The sequence below is a fragment of the Nematolebias whitei genome, chromosome 13, assembly GCF_014905685.2.
Source record: "Nematolebias whitei isolate Nwh7 chromosome 13, NemWhi1, whole genome shotgun sequence".
In the NCBI taxonomy this organism is placed as follows: domain Eukaryota; kingdom Metazoa; phylum Chordata; class Actinopteri; order Cyprinodontiformes; family Rivulidae; genus Nematolebias; species Nematolebias whitei.
In genome coordinates, this window is record NC_056510.1 from 29,401,478 (window position 1) to 29,419,952 (window position 18,475).

At 39.9% G+C, this 18,475-nt stretch overlaps 1 protein-coding gene across 1 annotated transcript in view; it reads right to left on the reverse strand.

Moving 5' to 3' along the window:
• The window catches only part of lmo7a (LIM domain 7a), a 74,179-nt gene that overhangs the window by 49,147 nt on the left and 6,557 nt on the right, over positions 1-18,475 (reverse strand). The window contains exons 2-4 of the mRNA XM_037687051.1: positions 15,073-15,143; positions 13,231-13,300; positions 1,912-2,018 (exon numbers count right to left, since the gene is read on the reverse strand). Of these exons, the coding sequence (XP_037542979.1) occupies positions 1,912-2,018; positions 13,231-13,300; positions 15,073-15,143 (248 nt within the window). The remainder of the gene's footprint in view (positions 1-1,911; positions 2,019-13,230; positions 13,301-15,072; positions 15,144-18,475) is intronic.

An 18,475-nucleotide genomic window follows, 5' to 3' on the forward strand; every position in this document is an offset into this window, starting at 1 on the left:
CAGCAAAATAAAAACGTATTGGGCAATCAATGAGCCCAGATAAGTTAATGATGATGTATACAAGAATAAAGAGAAGAGTAAAAACAAAAATTTTTTTTTTTTTTTTTTTTTTTTTTTTTTAAAGACGGCCGCTTTAAACTTTAAACAAAGCAATGTTAAGCAGAGGCAGAAAAACAGCCACACCGCAGTCGAAACAAAGAACAGAGCAGCAGAGCAAAGCACCTGCCAGACTGGACTGAAGGGAGTGGAAGCTGGATAAACACCAGGGAGGACGACAGCTGATAGAGACAACTTTCCCTCTTTCAGGGCTAATTTGCCTACAGTATGATAAGCTATGCTGTAATAAAGCTATTGGCAGCATATATGCAGCCTTATTCTGGGGTAACTGCGTAATCTTTCACACATTTTACTTTACTTTGTACTGAAAAGTACATTTGGATAATATGTACCATTTAATTTTGGTCAGTAAATGGACAAAACACTTAAACTAGTGAAAATGCAGCAATCAAGATAACGACGACAACAACAACAACAACAACAACAACAACAACAACAACAACAACAACAACAACAAGACTGACAGTGTTAAGACTACGTGAAGAAGCAAAGTGAACAGGCAGCTACAGGTATTTATTTACCAACAGGTTGGTGTCCAGCAGCAACACATTCCTGTAGAGACCCAACTTCAAATGTCACTAACAAATACATGTGTACTCTAAAGGAAGGAGAATGTCCTGACAGGAGACCAAACTATTTACAGCTCCCCTAACGCAGGTTCTGATCCCATTCCAATCAGTCCAGCTCTTTAAAGTGACCCCAGGAGCTAAAAATAAGATGGCGGGGGCTCTCACTGACCAAACTATGAATACAGATGAACAGGGAGGCAGCCCTGCAGCATATTAAAAAAATATTTGCATTTCGTTACTGGTTCAGCCAGTAATGACTGTTCAGTTGGATGATAATTTTCCACTTCGGTGACTGTCGTATTAAAAGTACTTTACAACCAATATCCTGGGAACAGGTTATGCAAGAGAGGAAATGTCTGACACACTGAGCAGGGTCCATCAGTGGATTATCTTTATATTCATGACACAATCAGACATTTACAGAGAGATATCTGTAAGTAGACTATCACCTTCTGTCGGCAGAGGGTGTGTCCTGATAAGACGGGATACTTGTTTATTTAGAGGCCATATTCCAGCTCACACAGTATATCTAAACCCACAAGTGCCTTTGTGACAAATCTGGTTTTGACACCTTTATCAGAGTTCGTCTTGGGTGGATCATGGGAAAATACTCCTAGAAGCTGTGCCACTATCACAAAAGAAATAACTTAGGTTGGCTTAGAGTGCACAACTATGTGACCAGGTTAGTTGGCACAAGTTTGACGAGTACAAAAGCATCACTGGTATGCAGGATTGAAAACATTCTGTCAGCTAAAGGAGTTTAAATTTGACAACATATAATGCTGGTAAAGTTCTTTTAAAAGACATATACGACAAGATGGATTGTCTCTGAGCTTTGAGTCCTTCCTGAATGTAAGCTGGTGTAAAAAACAAAACAAAAAAAAAACGCCTTTTGCTTTTACCACTAACCTTGAATGTTATTATTCTCAGCTACATTTTAAGCAAACACTGCTTTGAGCTTCAGCTCATGTACACCAACAGGAGTACACACTGAAAATAGCCCTGACCTTTTTAAATGCAGCTGAATCATGCCTCACATGAGAACACATGCTCCACTCCACAACACTGTGGAAACTACTTTTTTAGGATTCATAGTCTATATATGCAGAAAATCTAGTTAAGAGTTAGAAATACATGATGTTTAAGAGACTGACAGGTCTAAATGATGAAGACTATTGAACTTACATGAGCAATGTTTTTCAATAGTCACAAGGTTAAAACTCACTTGACTGTAACTCTTGTAGACAGGTCTTGAAGATCTCCGGAGTGAAAGAGTTGCGCCTCTTTTAGTCCGAGCTTCCCGCAAGCCTTGAGGAAGACGTTCAGGTTGTCCTGAGTAAAGAAGAAAGCAGGGATGAGGGCTGCCCACCTTTCAGAGGCAACAAATATTCACTGCACAGTTCTGACAGCGAGTCTCTTACAACTACAGCTTCCAAAGTTCATGCCACCAGGGAACAGGAGCCGACAGGGAGGAGCGTGTGTGAAGCAAATAAGAAGTGACACATGAAAGAAAGGGAGAGGGGAGGGGGCAGGGGTGAAGGGCTGCCTGACAGGACCTGAGTGATAAAAAGCCACCTGTGGGTTGGGGTGGGGACAAAACCAAAACAGGAAGAATGACATCAGAGCTTTGCACAAGTCCCACCTCAACCGGCAGTGCAAGTGCAGGAGTGAACAGCAGCAGCACACCGCCTGCTGCAGCCGCCTGCCCACACCCTGAAACTGTCCCCTCCCTCCCTGCCAAGCCCTTCACTTGAGAATACCTGTAGAATAAGAGGGGTGGTGGAGTATTTTGGACACGTCTAGTTGCTATGAAACATGAGGTCAGGTGACAGTAACCGAAAAATATTTCCCTGAAGCCGTTTGAGACAACATGGGAGTGGAAGGACACCTCGTCAATCATTCTGCGTCAAACATCAATCTGACACTTGTCCAGAAATGCACGTGCACAACTCTTGAGCACTTGATTTAGAAAACATGCGCACATTTAGTGAATTTAAAGCCAACCACAAAAGCACTATTTCTCTCCAGCGTTGTGATTTTTCCAGTTGTAATCCCAGAGTGAATATGGACTTCCCATTGGGACAGCACACATCACACATGGTTTGAACATGGGCTGGAATAATTAAGGGGTAGCTGGTTCTATATTTATATGACGAACATGCTTATTATCAAACTGTAGGAGAGGACTGACCTTTCAATATGGGCATCTAGTTTAGTGACACTTTAAAGCAGGGATATTCAACTGGCGGCCCGCGGGTGACTAATCCAGCCCTCTTCATTAAACTTTTTGCTGGTTGCTGGTTTAAATCCCGGCCCGGGACCTTTCTGGGTGGAGTTTGCAAGTTTTGTCTGTGCATGCGTGGGTTTTCTCCGGGTACTCTGGTTTCCTCCCACAGACCATAAACATGCATGTTAGACTGATTGGTGACTCTAAATTGTCCCTAGGTGTGAGTGAGAGTGTGAATGGTTGTTTGTCACTATGTCTCTGTGATGGACGGGAGCCCTGTCCAGGGTGTCCCCCTGCCTCTCACACAGCGACTGCTGGATATGGGCACCAGTGCCCCCCGCAACCCGAAAAGGAAGAAGCAAGTAAAGATAATTGATGGATGGACGTTCCCTTAAATAGTAGAAAAAGTACATTTTTTAATACAGTGACTCCAATAATTACACACATTTTTTTTCCTGGCATTCCAATTCATCATTTGTCTTCCTAAAAGTTCTCACGAGTACATTTCACTGACACGAGATTCATGATGTCAGAGTACAACATGTACACGAGACAAAAATAAAACAAATTGCTTAATTTGTCACTAATCAGCATCTTGACTGACAACACAATTACCTTGCCTTTATGTAAGAAACTAAATGTTCCATCAAGATTTTAGAATTGTATTTTCTAAAATTTACATTACTGAAACATTGATCTAAAGGGAAAAATGGTTTTAAAGAAATTTTAAACAGCTAAAATACTAAAAGTTTACCCCATTTTATTTATTTTCCACTAAAATATATGTACTTGCACCATACATTCTGATAAGTTGTTAAAACAACGATTAAATAAAACAAGACCAAAATAAACTGTAGTAGATTTTTTTCCAAAATAATTTGTAACATTAACCCTCTAATGATTTTTAAATGTTATCACCTGAACACAACATGTAAACAGACTTCCAGAGGATGATCATGACTGACTGTAATCATTCATTTTGATGTGATTTTCTTCCAATCACTATTTGATTATAGTTTCTAGTTATTTCAATATATCATTATTAGAAAGTTTATCTAGAAATCTTTAATCTCATCTGGAAAACAGATCTTGTTTTCTTGGGATAACTTCAGAAAACAAGGTTTTCTTGAGATGACAAGATGATTACTGTGAAAAAACAAGTGGTTCATGAGTTACACCCAGTTTCATTGTTCAGTATCACCATCATGATCACACAGGGGTGTCAAAATCACAAAAGGGGGGCCAAAATTAGCACAGTTTTCAAACTACGGGCTAATTTCAGAATTTACATAAACTCAAATCAGATACACATCTTTTCTTTCCTCAACAAGAGTTTGATTGGTCTCATCTGATGTTTTCTGTTGTGTGTCAAAGATTACTGAAAAAATTTCGAGATAGAAGTATTTTACATTTCACATATCATCTTGGGGGTCAGATGTCAATGAGGGCCACATTTGGCCCCCGGGCCTTGAGTTTGACACATGACTATTAGAAGATCTGAAACTGTACAAAGCCTGGATGTGTAATTTGGATGTTACATGATGCAACATTTTCAATTTGAGTCTGCACGACTGAAAATTGATTTTTTTTTTTTTTTAAATAAACAAAATTCGTTCAAGACTTCCTGTAAACATTTTACGTGCAACTTCTTAAAATGTTAAGTTCAGCAGGTGAGAGATGTACAAAGTTTACAGAGAAGCAAAGCAAACAGATTTATCAATTACAGTCCCTTACACAAGTATCTCTCTTGGCAACCTTATTTAACCTTTTACACCCTGGTATTTAACTGTATAATTTTCCAAAAATTCTTCAAAGATAAAAGTGGGGATACTTGTTTAAAGTATTAAAAGAATATATTGAAAAGTGGCACATTAATGTGTATTCAGCCCTGGAACTTTAAAATGCCAGCCTTCACTTTCAGACCCCATAATTAGTTTAATAAGATCCACCTGTGAACAATCCAAGTGCCGAATGATCTAAACCTGTCCAATAATAAACACCTGCTGCAACATCCCTCAGATTCAAGACAGCATGAAGACCAAGGAACTGCAGGTTGCAAAGTTGTGAGAGGTAGAGATCAGGGTTGAGTTATAAAGTAATATTCTAAACCCAGAACATCCCAGGGGGCACCATTAAATCTATTGGAAAAAAGAAATATTATCCTACCTCAGCCAAGGTTAGGGAGGTTCACCTTACAGCAGGACAATAACTCTGAACAGAGCTGAAGCAACACACACAGTTGGTTCAGGAGAACCAGGTAAAGATCCTGGAATGGCCCAGTTAAAGCCCAGAACTGGATTTAACTGAGAATCTCTGACTTGGTTTAAAACAATAAAATGTTCACAAGCAGCATCAATCTACCTGAAGGAGCTGGAGGTGTTTTATCATAAAGAAAGGACAATTTCTTTTTTCAGTTTTAATGTATTTTTTTTATTTTAAAATAAATCCTCACATTTAGCTTAGTCTTTTTTTGTAGGATTTTTGCCTTTTATTTAAAAAAATAAAATAAAATTCAGGTAGTTTGGCAACTAATATTTAGAACGAGAGGGATGAATGCTGTAGCAAGGTAAATGAGATCCAATTCAGTCAAAAACAGTTTGATTCATTAAGAAAATCTAATCAGATGCAACATATTTCAATCTAAATAAAGACTTTCTAATAACTAAAAGTTGTCAAGTTAAAACAAAAGATCCCGTCAAATCGTCAAAGATTTCAGCTGTCCGAGTCACAACACTGAACTGCAGGTGAACAGTTTATCTCACATGTGAATTTTAAAGAGACACGAACAGGTCATTTTGGATTATCCTGCTGAAAAAACAGTATATTCTCTAAGCAGGTATAAATCAAGATAAACCAGCCAAGTTGTTCAGGATGAACTCTGCAAGTTACCAAACATCAGATTTATCAGTTTTATATCTTTGCCTTAATCCATAAATAAGTTCAGCTCAACGTGGCAGCTTTTCTGGATTTAGTGTTTTGTTTATGAAACTGATAAATGTATTGACAGTGTTCTTTTAGAGGATTTTTTTCCTTCATATTTACAAAATGTGGTTCATAGACTCACTGGCTACATCAGTTTAACTCTTGTTGAAAATGAGAGTTTAAAAAAAAAAAAACTTAAGCCAAAAATATATACCGATGCAAAACCATTAAACCATACTAAACCAAAAAACTACATTTAAAAAGTAAATTATGCCCTAGTTTGCTAAATTTAATATTTATTCACAGGCAGATCATTTACTGCAGTGATAAAACTTCTTTTGAAAATTAGACTGAAATTAAAACTTGATGCATTTCAAAATTAAAATAAATTTATATACAGACCCCACAGACATCCAAATTTCTTCTTTTAATCTAATGCAGTAGTTCCCAACCCTGGTCCTTGAGGAACACCATCCTGCATGTTTTCATTGTTTTCCTGCTTTGACACACCTGGTTTAACAGGTGATTAACAGGCTTGTGCAGAACTTGAAGTAATTAAAGCAGGTGTGTTGGAGCAGAGAAACAACTAAGTGGTGTTCCTCAGGGACCAGGGTTGGGAACCCATGCTCTAACGGACCTCTCAGGTTAGAGCTGGGCATTCAGGAAACACTTCAGATTATTAACATTAGCTCTGAATGATATTTAATTGTTCAGAGAATTAAAAACCTCTCTCGCATTTCATCATGCAGTGATAACATTGTAGAACGAATGTTTTGCCAACGTGTGCTTGAACATAATCCAGCAAAATATGTTGCACCCATCCAGCATTTAATCCTCCTGTGAGGCCTTGAGGACCCTGACTTAATCGCCTCACGCCAAGAAACAGTATTTTTTTGGGATTTGCTTATGATGGGCACACTTTGAATGTGTCCTTGCATGACCCAGAAGGCAAACGGCAAGAAAGGCAGTGTTGAAAATATGAGGCCACACATTTTCAAATCCCACGACAATAAAACAGAAGGAAGTGGTATACTTTAATTGGTGCCTCTCCCAAACGGGCCCAATAAAAAGAGCCTTACTGCTCCAAGAGTCGTATCTAGTCATAACATGCACCCATACAACACAAACACAGTAACAAATGTGGCCACATGCCTGTCATTGAACAGATGATTACACAGACACTCAGATGAGTAAAGACACCCTCAGGGGCATTCAAACTGCCGCCTTCTCTCCCCTCTGGTGCGTCTACTCACCAAGGAGTTGGTGTATGCAGGAACATGAAGCGCAATACCAATTACTGTGTATTTATGATGGGCAGAGGCCAATTGAGGCTGGACCTGCCCTGCACCACTAAAAACAGAATCGAGCTCGAGCTGGTCCAAACCCACAGCTCGCAGAGTGCTTGGCAACAGGCAGACTGTGCTGACATGAGAAAAATTTCCTTGGACATGAGTGAAACCAAGAAACAGAACAACGTCTGGAGCCAGTGTTGCTAAATATTCCCATCCCTCCGTCTGGATTTTGTTCAACCAGCACTAGAAGCTGGTATCAATTTAGAGCTTAAGATGACAAAACTAAAAACACTAATAGTAGAAAATGTTTATATTCGTAAATGAGGCATGTTTGCAAAGAGCTTTCTATTCAGCAGAGATTACTCCAATACAAAACTTTCTAAGCAGCAACAACATTCCTGTTGCTCTCTACCCACTGCATTTTCCTTCCTTTTCTGGATTTACTAGTACAGGAACAGCATTTTCCAGTTTATTCTTGTTCCACAACACTCACTGTAAAAACATCTCACACACCAAGACAAACCATGTGCAATATGGTTCCTGGTGAGAAAAACAAATGCGTAACAAACAGAGTAAGGTAAAAAGCAAGGTTATGAACAGTTAATGTTTTACCTGTTGTTCATAGCTCTTTGAATAACCTCAGTTTAGAGAAATTAAGTTTTAATTTTGACTAAACTTGATGATCCAGTTGTTTGTCCGAGTGGGGCCAAGACCAGTGCTCATTGATGCCATCTTGTAATCCAGTCTCAAATATTTCAGAGAGAGTCGAGCACATGATATTTTACAAACCTTTACGCCACCATGTATTTTGCACAGTAACTTGGTTGCTGTTTGTCAGCGAGAAGGTTGCATGTGAGGCTGATTGGTAATTCTAAATTGTCCCTAGGTGTGAGTGAGGCAGTGAATGGTTGTCTCGTTTGTCTCTCTGTGTCCCTGTGATGGACTGAGACCTGTCCAGGTCGTCCCCCGCCTCTCGCACAGTGACTGCTGGATATGGGCACCAGTGACCCCCCACGACCCAAAAAGGAAGAAGCAGGTAAAGATAATAGATGGTTATTCTGAAAGGAAAAACATCAGGGTATTCCTGCCGCTGGAAGCTGCTGCTGCTGCTACTTGAACTTGCAAATAACCATATGATCAGGGGTGCACATAACTTTTTTTAGTGGACTCCTCAGGTGAGTACGAGGAGATGATGTTCGGTACTTCCCCCATGTGCAGCTTTGTCTTAATAAGTGCCACCTTCTTCGCTGCCCTCCTCAGTGTCACTCCCTCTACCCTCTGCTTCAGCTTCCTGCATGGTAGATGATGCAGATCCTGCAGATGTACCTCTTTGTCCTTGGTATTTTTTTCCTCTTTTGTTTTTTGTAAAACCCCCATTTTGTGAAATGTAGTTATGACACCCCAACATTTTTCAGAGGTCATCTGGACAGTTTCTTTTTTTGTGCTGAAACGTTTCGTCTTCAATCCGGAAGGCTTCATCAGTCAAGGAAACACACAACAAAACTGATTCTCCCCCCAACAGCTTACTCCAAAGTGGAACAAACCAGTTCTGCTTGTGATAAGATGGTTGGAGATGGACGGAGACCATAGGAGGAAAATTTTGGGGGAGCCAGTAAAATCGTTTTATTTTATATAAATACATAAATAAACGTTTACGTAACCTTGCCACTGAAATAGCCATATGTTGTTTATTAATACAAAACAAATAACTTCAACAGTGACATGCAGTCACCAGAAAATGCTGAGAAATTGTGCTCAAGTTTGCATAATTTTTTTTTGCATAAATCTTAGAAACTGGCACTGCATTAATCATTGTGTTTTAAACGCATTAACACCAGAAATATAAAGGTAACTGTACATGAACTCCTGAAGAGAGGTGAAAATGTTTAAAAAATACTGAACATTTTTAACATTTCCACTCTTTTGTTGAACAAACCTGACAAGCAAATAAAAAAATTGAAAAAAACCTGTGGAAAATGTTTTTGTTAAACCAAGTTCTGATGTCCATTTTGGCATATTACCTTATCAAAGTGTCTTCTTCACCTTCTGCTTGTGATATTATTAGCGTTTGGAAAAAAAAGCAACATTTCACCTAGATTTCCTTTAATTCTAAAAAAGTTAAATCTGGTCCTCTGGACATTCAAAAAAACAACAAAGCAAAACAACAAAAAAATGTAGAAACGTTTCATCTCTCACCCGAGAGACTTCTTCAGTCTGAGGTGCTGTATTCAGCTCAGTCTCTTAAATAGCACCTTCTCAGAGTGGATCAACCAGTTTTGCTGCTGACAACCAAAACCAGCTGATCACATGCTCAAGAAGGACCATCAGCCTAACAATGGATCATTAGCACACTGATGGCTGTGTACTATTCACAGAGGGCTGAGTGATACTAGCAATCACAGCATTGTAAGAGGGGGACAGTTGAACCCGGAGGCCTCCGCCCCTGTTTAACGATGGACGATTTCTTTTCACAAAGATGGCCTCCTTTACTCCTCTCTCAAACCATCGTTCCTCTCTGTCCAGGATGTGAACATCTTCATCCCTGAAAGAGTGACCGCTGGCCTGGAGATGAGTGTAGACCGCAGAATCCTGGCCTGATGATGTTGATCTTCTGTGCTGGGCCATCCTTTTGGCCAGTGGCTGTTTAGTTTCCCCGATGTAAGACTGATCACAGCCCTCCTGACAATGAACAGCATACACAACATTACTCTGTTTGTGGCGGGGGACTGGCTCTTTGGGATGAACCAGTCTTTGCCGTAATGTATTTTGGAGTTTAAAAGCCACTGGGACGTTATGTTTAGAAAATAAACGTCTCAGTTTCTCTGATACTCCCTCAACATATGGAATGACCACTGGTCTGGGTCTGCGTTCCTCCTTTTCACCTGTTGGCTGACTGGAGTCCTGTTTGGGTTTCTTCTCTGCTTTCAGGAAGGCCCAGTTAGGATATCCACATTGCTCTAGAGCCTGTCTTGTGTGGGATTTCTCCTTCTGCCTGGCTCCTGAGCTAGTGGGGACGCTGTCTGCTCTGTGATACAGAGTCCTGATGACTCCTAACTTGTGCTCCAAGGGGTGATGGGAGTCAAACTGCAAATACTGGTCTGTGTGGGTGGGTTTGCGGTACACCTCGGTTTGCAAATGTCCTCTATCAGAGACTGAGACCTCACAGTCCAAGAAAGCCAACTTGCCATTTTTTTCATCTTCTCATGTGAACTTGACGTATTTATCCACAGAGTTGATGTGGTCAGTAAAATATTGGACTTCCTGAGATTTAATTTTAACCCAGGTGTCGTCAACATACCTGAACCAATGACTTGGTGGTGTCCCTGAAAAGAACGTCAAGGCTCTCTTTTCTACCTCCTCCATGTACAGGTTGGCAACAATAGGAGAAACTGGAGACCCCATAGCACACCCATGTTTCTGCCTATAATACTGCTCCCCATATGTGAAGTAGGTTGACTGCAGGCACAGTTTCAAGAGTTGACACAGTTGTTCTGTGGAAAGTGTGGTCCTGCTGCTCAGAGTGGTGTCTGATTTTAATTTTAAACTGACCACCTCTACTGCATCATCAACAGGAATGCACGTAAAGAGTGATGTGACATCAAAAGAGACCATTGTTTCATCAGTCTCCATGATGACATCCCTCACCTTGTCCACAAAGTCCATGGTGTTCTGTATGTGGTGTTCTGAGCTGCCAACTAAAGGGATGAGTACAGACGCCAGATATTTGGCGTCATTTAAGAGACTGAGCTGAATACAGCACCTCAGACTGAGGAAGTCTCTCGGATGAGAGACGAAATGTTTCTACATTTTTTTGTTGTTTTGCTTTGTTTTGTTTTTTTGAATGTTCAGAGGACCAGATTTAACTTTTTTAGATTTTTCTACCTGGATTATTGAGCATGCATCAGGATATTTCCTTTAATTCCACACATTTATAGCATGTTTCTCATGAAGTTTGTCTTTGAGTCAATACATCGAATGGGTTCAACTTATTTACACTGTGTTGTACTCTGTCTTGGGTGGGGGGTGGGCTGGATACCTGAATGGGCCGGCCGGCCGTGCCGGACCTGCCCTGTGGCGCTGGGTCCGCCAAGTCCCCACTACCCATTCATGCTGCTCTTATTTTGAAATGTAACCGGAAGTTCTGTGTTAAGAGAGGCGGAAAGAGAAGTTATGGAGACTCCTCTAATGTCGAACTGGCTAAAACAATCTGCCTGCCTTTATACTCAGGTTATACTTGCTTAATAAGTCTTCTGAGACCTTCGTCCAATCAGGTCTAGCCCTTTAGTAACACCTTGTGTTTATTTGTTCAATCAGGTGTGGCCCTTGAGATAAGCCTTCCTTTGGGAACGCCTGTTCGTCTGCAGACATACCTATTTGCCGCCTGCCAGCCCTGGATGATGGTGGTGGGGCGGCCCAGGTGCAGCGATAGTGGCGTTCTGAGATTTAATGTTGTTAATAAAAATGTATTTTTAAAAAAGGGGGAGGGGCACCAGCTCTGCATCCCACACATCAGACTGGCCCACTGGGAAATCTCCAGATCCTCCCATTAACTTGACGGTAAAGTATATGCAAAGGCTTGTGGTAACACAGGTGATGCTACGCATTCCTGATTTTTGTTGTGCATGTGTACCAGTTATGTGCACCTCTGCAAAACGTAATGCACAACTGACTGCAAAGATAAGGATTCATAAAATAGTTTCTGCAATTCCTTTGAAAGTTTAGATTAGGAGTGGTTAAGGGCTCATTTGGTCTGGTGAAATTAGTTGTTCATAATCCAACAAAGTTAAGTCAGGTCCTCTGGACAGTTTCTGTTTGTTGAAAGGTTTCGTCTTTCATTCAAAAGGATAAAAGTCTTTTCATCCAGAAGACTTCATCAGTCCTTGGACTGATGAAGTGCTCCAACAAAAAGAAACCGTCCAGAGGACCTGACTTAACTTTGTTGGATTTCTCTACCTGGATTATTGAGCATGAATCAGGATAGTTGTTCATAACATTTCTACAGTAACCAACGTCATAAGATTTAATGTTTCACTTTGATCCAGGCACCAAAAGATTATATTCATAGCTGCGTGTAGAAATATGAGCTGAGGGTTAATAGCAAGACTTGTTTTATGTCTTATAGAAGAAAGCTTTTCTCACAGCAGAGTGAAAATGAGTAATATTTGATGGAAGGACTTCTCATCTTTCTCCATGAGGTCGGCAGTAACTGATAGCCTCAGGCCGACCAGAAGCCTTCTCATTTGCAGAAGAATTTATGATCCGTTGGTTTCAGGTTTGTGTCCAAGTCTTGGAAACACCACACAAGTGCTGCCGATGGAGGAGATATTTATTACCTCAGCAGGTGCTCCGCTCATTTCACGGGAGCACAACAGACGGCAGGAAATTATTGCAATGCAGATATGATGTCACAGTTTTCTGTTTATTGTGTTTATTTTGCTGTTGGCGTGTTGTGGTCTTGTGCTGAACATGTGAAGTGGTTCAGAGTGCCAACCGACACACAAACACTCAGTCTGTTTGGGTTAGGGATGACTATAATTCCTCCAGACAGCTGGACTCAATTACTCCCACAAGAGAGCTTTAAAAGGAGATAGATTTAAGGTAGGCTTGCAAATCTTTACTTCCCAAGAACTTGTTTGCAGACACTCCCAAAACATCTTCCGAGGGCCATGGTGGCCCAAAACCTCAAATATGGAGATACTGCTATGTTTAAAAGGGTAACAACTAATAACAGGTATTAAGAAACTAAATGGTATTCTGACTAAAAATCCAATCATCATGTCAGGACTAATCTCCTTGTGTTATGTGAATTTGATTGAACACAACCTTAGGCATGAATGATTTTAAAGAATATTAAAGAAACCTTTTGTCTATTGAGCTAAAAGTGGATGAATATCAGTCAACTAATCATTGAAGCAACCATCTCTATTATTGCAGCCAAATTTAAAGCCGGTCACCAGTCAGATCAGTTGCTGCTGCACTTCATGCTGCTTACTAAAGCACAAACTGATACAACGTAAGCCAATTTAGCCTTTTTCTGAAAAGCATCAGGACATTTTTGAAAATATATCACATCACAATTGTATTAAAAAAAGAGAAAACTTACCAATCCAGCAATAGGTGTTGGGAGTCTGTTAACCCTTTTTATGGTAGCAGGCTTGATCTTGTTGATCAGACTAAACAACAAGAAAGAGACAAAAACATTGGAGCCAAATGAGAGGGTTAGTGAAAGCTCTCAGTCATTGGCTTGGCTAGTCTACCTACGATGAAATGAACAAGTCTGGTTGCAAAGTCCTGGTGTTTTGTGTTTATGACTGGGTTTAATGGTGGCCACCTGGCTTCAGTTTAGTAAATCACCAGTGCTGCAACCGTGTAAACAAAGTGAGCTTTCTGCACCCAAAACATACCCTCGGCTACTAAAACTAAACTCCACAACTACTTTGAAACTTTTAAAACTTACACAATGGAAATGGTTTTAGTTAGATTCCAGTGCATGTGTGATTGCATCTATTTCACAAAGTTTTATATTAAAAACTTTGTATTTTTGCATTTTCTTTTAGCTACACTTCAGTTAATTATAATCACACAATTTAAAAAAACAGTAGGGGCGCACTAAATGTTATTACCCACAGCCATGTGTTAATTCAGTATTTTCTGAACCATTTAAAAATGGGGGGGGGGGGGGGGTGTCAGAAGACAAGTAAATTGTGTTTGTCAGAATCCACAAACTATAATTGCAGAATAAGATAAAGTTGAACAGACTAAACAAATAAAACCTGCAAAAGACATTAACACCAACGCTGCGTCATCTGTTAGATATTTGTGTTTGCTTCATATTAAAAAAATCTGAATAATCTTCACATAACAGATTTAAATGTGTGTGTTTTGTGAAGTAAAAACATGCAACTGAAGCACCTGTTTTCTTCAAGGAAACAAGCTCAACATGAAACAATTTGTTAAGGGTGCAAACTGTAGGTGGATGGGACATTAGTTGCAAGGAAAGAATGCAGTACTGGGTTCACAATAGTCATTTAACAGTGAAACAATAGAGCACCACAAGATAACACACACTTTAGAAGGATGTAATCATGAGTGTAAGCGACACTACACATTCCTTTCCAAGTAAGAAGTTGTGATAGCTCCAACACAATGGAGGACGAAGGCCGAGTTTCTAGGTGAAGGTGATTTAATCGGTCTTCCTCTTCCTCGTGCTGAGAAAACAAAGTGCAACTCACTGATTGTTTTTCTGAGATCGGGCAAACGCTGGAGTCAGGCTCAAATCAGCAAAGTCGGGAGCCTTCTAATTGAACAAATGCCGATAAACGTTTGAAAGATTCTGCAGGTAATTACAGCCTCCTGCTGATATGTGCAAACCACATCCCTATATCCATCCGAGGTAAAGTTGCTTCATGCTTTCCTGAGCTAAGACACAATTTTACAACTCAGATAAGTGCAATTGGGAATCAATGCTCGAGTAAATGTTGCAAAGACAGAAGAATCATCTGTTTTATCCAAACTCTTGGTGCTCTCATGCAAATGAGAAAGCAGCATGCTGTGGTTTAAACTGGAGGTTTTTTCTCACAGCTTCTCATTAAAAAAAGGGATGGCACTCAGCCCTAATCCACACATCTATAACATGTGTCCAACAGACAACATCTTGAAATAGATCAAAGCCATTTACCAAGACACAAGAGAAAAACTGCTCATGATAACATCAAGTAACTACCAAGTGCAAACTCTACTGGGCTGTCTGGAAACACTGGCTCTGTTTGTGTGGCAGACAAACAAACCTAACAGGGGGTCTGCCTGGGAAATATTAGCAACACTTACGTTTGAGTGCAGGCCTGGAGGAGAGAGCAGAGGGATTCCTTCTGAATGAGTGGCCTAAAAAATTTGTCTGCATGGAAAAACACGCACACACACACCAAAAAAAAAAAACAGTACTTACTCACACAACAGAACTCCATTTTCCAGCGCTGATCGGAAGTTGTTGCTCCCAAATTTTTTCTTGGTTACAGCCTGTAAAATAAATAGGAACAGTGAGAAAAACAGCAAGCATGCAGGCTTGAGTGAGGAGAGGGAGGCAGGAGGTGAGGGGGGAGGCTGACCAATGAGGGGTGGGAAGGTTGGAGAATAAAGGTAGGATGTTGAGAACTGTAGCAGAGGAAGTCAGAGGTATTTCCTCCCAAGTTCCTACGTCGTTTCTGTGAGGCAAACAGTTCCTCAGGTATTCCTGAGGAACTGCCATGTGAGGCTGTTTTTGTATTCTCACATTAGTGCTAAAAGCTGTTGGCAAAAATAGGAAAGCTGTGTTAAAACACCCCTAGAGTCAAATTGCACAGGCCGCGCATCTGGAGCACAGCACTGTGTTACAGCCTCAGGCTTTTCCCATGATCTCAAACCACCACAGCCGAAACTCCAAGAGCAGTTATGTAAGCAAACACATGCTGCATGCATGACGTTCAGCCGCAAACACAGAGCACAATCATCATCCCTGAATTTTAAACTATGAAGCAACCTTTTATTTTCTTTGTGTTGAGGAGGACATGCATACATGTATAATATATATAAAAATTGATTCTGGTGGCCACTCCATTAAGCTTCTAGCTCAGTTTTGTTAGACTGTTAGATTGTTGCAGAGTCAAGCAGCTACACGACCCAGCACATATAAGAGGACATGCTGCAGTTGTGCACAAGCCTTGAGATTTGCCATCTTACAAATATTATTGAAACTGTCTGGATTTGCAACAAAATATTTTATTCACAAGTTTCACAGCGCTCTATATTGGACCAAATTCTTAGTATATAGACGTGACATTTTACTGTATGCAGATGATACACATGATTGTGCATGCTAACAGACATTATGGAAAATTTTAACATGTTGGCTCAACAGATTTTGTTTACAGTAGCACAAGACAAAACAGTTGACACGTTCTTTTCTAGAAGACAATGAAGACAAAAACCCAGTTTTCATTTCAGGAATTAAGACTACAGGTTGACGCAGAATATAAACATCTAGTTTTACATTTAGATTCACATTTTAGCTCTAAGTCACATAAAGATGTGCTCCAAGATACAGGTCAGTTTGGTAAGTGTTAGATTTACTAGATCCCCTTTCACACGAAGTAGTAAAGATTTACTTTCACTTGTGTTAGTTACTGTTTGATAATACACACCCTTCAGTTAGAAAAACTTTGGAATTGATGCACAAACAAGCCACTAAAATCTTGGATAAGTAGTTACTGAGTTTTCATTCTTTTCATATTTTAAAAGAAATATAACTTGCCAAGTTAAGAAACTTTATGAATTACGTGAATGTTTGTTTAATACATAGTACTTGGGTGTGCACCTGAATGACAACCTCAGCTGGGGCGAGAAAGCACAGACTATTCCCTCAGGCGGCTGAGATGAGCTGCTCTGGAAAGCTCAGTCCTCACCTGCTTCTACAGGTGTGCAGTGGAGAGCATCCTGTGCTCCAGCATCAACGTGTGGCATGGAGGCTGCACAGCTGCAGAAAGAAAAGCTTTGCAGAGAGTGGTGAAGGCTGCACAGAAGTCTGTTGGAGTCAGCCTCCCCACCATCACAGACATTTACACCTTCAGATGCAGGAAGAGGGCCACCTGCATCATGAAGGACCCCACTCACCCAGCACACACTTTTTGTCCCATTCCCCTCAGGCAAGAGGTTGAGGAGCATTAAGTGTAGAACCACTAAACTGAGGAACAGCTTCTACCCTGAAGCCGTTGGACTCATGAATCTCTAACCAGAATAATCACTGTGAAAAATCACATAATGTTGCTGCTGATCTGTTTCATGCTGCTGTGTTCATTCGTGCTTATCTGCTCACACAGACTCATGTTCGTCCTGCTGTTCAGCGTAGTTTTTGTACCATTAGTACTTAGCGTATTTTTAGTTAACATTTTTCTTAGTTCATATCTTAGATCTCATTACTGTTTATCTTTTACATTTTTTACTTTTGTTTGATGTAACTGGGACCCTGTGTACACAATTTTGTTCCACCACATGTACCACATGTGGTGTGAATGACAAATAAAGAAACTTTGACTAGTATATTTTTAATATGATTTACCCAGTAGTTCTTCCTCCTTTATTACTTGTGGTTCCTAGAGTTTCCAAAAGCAGAATTGGAGGAAGATCTTTCAGTTACCAGGCTCCTCTCTTGTGGAACCAACTTCCAGTTTCTGTACGTGAGGCTGACACATTGTCCAGTTTTAAGACTGGGATTAAGACTTTCCTTCTTGATCAATCCTATAGTTAGGATTAGCTTGTTATGCTGCTATAGGCTTAGACTACTAGAGTTCAAATTTGACCTCATTTCTTAAAATGAATTGTTACAAACTGATAGTTTTCATTTGATACTATTTCTATCTTAACGTTATTCCCGACCTGCCATTGTGTATCTGTTCCTCTCAAACCCAGCAGATGGCCGCTTGTCCCAAGACTGGTTCTGCTAAAAGGTTTCTTCCTCATGAGGGAGTTTTTCCTTTCCACTGTCACCTTTCATGTTTGCTCAAGATGAGAGTTCTGTGATGGAATTAAATTCAAAGCAGTCTGCTCCTCAGATAAATAATATTATTTTTATATGAATGTTTCTGTTCAGTGCCCTGAGATGACTTTTGTTGTGACTTGGAGCTACATAAATAAACTGAATTGAATTCTGATGATTTTAGAGCTACAAGAAAAGATGGTCAATGAGCTTTATTAAATTTATTGAAGATGTTTATTCATACATTTTCTTATACTGCAGTGTTTAACTTGCTGTGTCTATTGATGATATTTTAATATTAAAAAAAATAAATTAAAGTGAAAAATATAGGAAAAACATACCGTGCGGTCTCATAATTTTTCCTCAGTTGACACAAAAATCCTGATACTAATAGTGTATATAAATATCTTTAACTTAAATAGACACATTCTTTACATAATGTGTTGCAAGCACATGGTAGTTGCATAAAAACACAAACACACACAGTGAAAAAACAAGTTGGACCAGTTTCAACTAAATTCACCAGCTGTGCCTTGTTGTAGGAATTTTGTCCGATTTCCAAGATCCCAAAAAAAAAAAAAAAGGACAAACGACAAGACAAATACTAGAAAGCTAAAGTACTGGGCTTCATTAAAGAGGACAGAAGAAACCAGAACAATTCCAATGAATACAAGCCACTATCATTATGATGAAATAATTTGTGCTGCACCTCTGAACACACCTTTAGTAACCCGAGATGACCAAAGCCTCAAATACCCATCATTCCAAGAGTATTAGACCATGCAGCAATAGATGTATTGGATTAAAGTTCTCACACACCTTGTTTTTCTGTCTAGTCTTC